The sequence below is a fragment of the Octopus bimaculoides genome, chromosome 14, assembly GCF_001194135.2.
Source record: "Octopus bimaculoides isolate UCB-OBI-ISO-001 chromosome 14, ASM119413v2, whole genome shotgun sequence".
Classification (NCBI taxonomy): domain Eukaryota; kingdom Metazoa; phylum Mollusca; class Cephalopoda; order Octopoda; family Octopodidae; genus Octopus; species Octopus bimaculoides.
Genome location: NC_068994.1, coordinates 6,889,552 through 6,891,500, shown reverse-complemented (window position 1 = coordinate 6,891,500; position 1,949 = coordinate 6,889,552). Strand labels below are relative to the sequence as shown.

The 1,949-nt window shown below is 39.5% G+C and overlaps 1 protein-coding gene across 4 annotated transcripts in view; it reads right to left on the bottom strand.

The window, feature by feature from the left end:
* Positions 1–1,949, bottom strand: part of LOC106873403 (synaptobrevin homolog YKT6) — a 26,366-nt gene that overhangs the window by 10,147 nt on the left and 14,270 nt on the right. For all 4 annotated transcript variants that reach the window (XM_052972669.1, XM_052972667.1, XM_014920756.2 and 1 more), the window contains exon 4: positions 1,689–1,789. In XM_052972669.1, the coding sequence (XP_052828629.1) occupies positions 1,689–1,789 (101 nt within the window). The remainder of the gene's footprint in view (positions 1–1,688; positions 1,790–1,949) is intronic.

The following is a 1,949-nucleotide window of genomic DNA, read 5'->3' as shown; positions in this document are numbered from 1 at the left end:
CCCTAATTGTGGTGTAGAGTTTTGGCTGCTCTTTCTAGCGGGTTAGATGTCCTATTATAGGCATCTCTGATGTGTTTAAATGTACACTGTATTTTAAATGAATAATATATAGTCTATTGACTAATTTTTTTTTTTTTTTGCTACCCTGAGATTTATTAATAATATATGTACAAAAAATAGAAAAATGTGACAAGAATGCAAAACATCCAGACAGACGATACAAGGAAAACAAGGACGAGTCATTCGGAGTTTTCTTTCCTCAGACGAGTCCCAGATTATCTTTGCAATTTCGGCTGGTTATACTTGAGACTGCTCCAATCTGGCCAGCCCCAAGGAAAAACTAAGCTAAGAGCATTAGATTCCTTGGAAGAAAGCAGTAAATGTATACGAAAACAAGGACAGAAAAAAAAAATAAAAGAGAAATGGTACACAAAACAAATAACAGGAGATTAACAACAGGTGTCTTTCGACAAATAAACGTATGAAATTTTGATAAAATCTGAAATGAGAGGGAAAAGGTTAAGTAATTAATTTCCTTAATGACTTTTATATGGTATAAAAATTTCATGCATTTATTTCTAAAGCTAAAAATTGAAACCCATCAGTGACTTTTGGGACACCCTGTGTATATAGAAATAATAATTATATAGAGTATGGAGACTTGTTCATCCTCAAAAATTTATTTTCTCTTATTTTACAATTTTAAACAGCATACTATTAATATGCTGTATAAAATTGTAAAAGAAGAGAAACTAAATTTTGTGGATGAACAAGTCTCCATATGCCATGTAATTATTATTAATATATACTCCAGGCGATATCACCATCCAGCAAAGCGAACACAGAAGTACCCATTGGAAGAATTCACAGAGTGACTGACAACTAATAGCCGTCACAGATGTTGAATACTGATCATAGTGGTTAGCCGGAAAATGGAATTTAACTGAGAGCCACCACGATATCCGCCTGGATAATATATATCCCTCTGCCTCTAGCACTTGTGCTGGTGGCACGTTAGAAAATCATTCAAGCGAGGTCGTTGCCAGTGCCGCTGGACTGGCTCCTGTGCAGGTGGCATGTAAAAAAAAACAGCTTTTTGAGCGTGGCCGTAGCCAGTACCGTGTGACTGGCCCTCGTGCCAGTGGCATGTAAAAAGCACTCACTACACTCTCGGAGTGGTTGGCGTTAGGAAGGGCGTCCAGCTGTAGAAACTCTGCCAGATCAGATTGGAACCTGGTGTGCAGCCATCTGGTTTCACCAGTCCTCAGTCAAATCGTCCAACCCATGCTAGCATGGAAAGCAGACGTTAAACGATGATGATGATGATATATATACATATATAAGAGAAATAAACATCAGAGATGCTTTGCTCCACATAGAAACTGCAGGAGCTACTCAGAGGTGTTTAGCAAGCTCTTCTAAATCCTTCGCCTTGTTGGAAACCTTTTCATGTCATCGGCCAGTATCTTGAGCTCACAAGCGTTTCACCCCTTAGCCTGTATACTTCACCAGAGACAGGGAGTGAGGACTGAGCTAGTCTTCAGTAATGGAAGGGTTCCACTTGCAATCTCTTATCAACAATAGCCATCCTGAGCTAGTTTCAGCTGCCATGCCTATTTCCTTGACAGATTTCTTCAGTTAGAGAAAGAATGAGAGAGAGAGAGAGAACTATAGAAAAACGTTCTTACTTTAGAGAGCAATGTGTGAGCCACCCTCTGTGGATATTCATGGTCTGCTATCATAACACAGGCTAACGAATCACCTCGTAGGTAGACATGGCAGAGGTAATCTGAAATGAAGGAGAAAAATAATAAGTTTAAAACTTTCAGGCATAAAAAAAAATGGCTGTGTGGTAAGTAGCTTGCTTACCAACCACATGGTTCCGGGTTCAGTCCCACTGCGTGGCACCTTGGGCAAGTGGATTTGGTAGACGGAAACTGAAAGAAGCC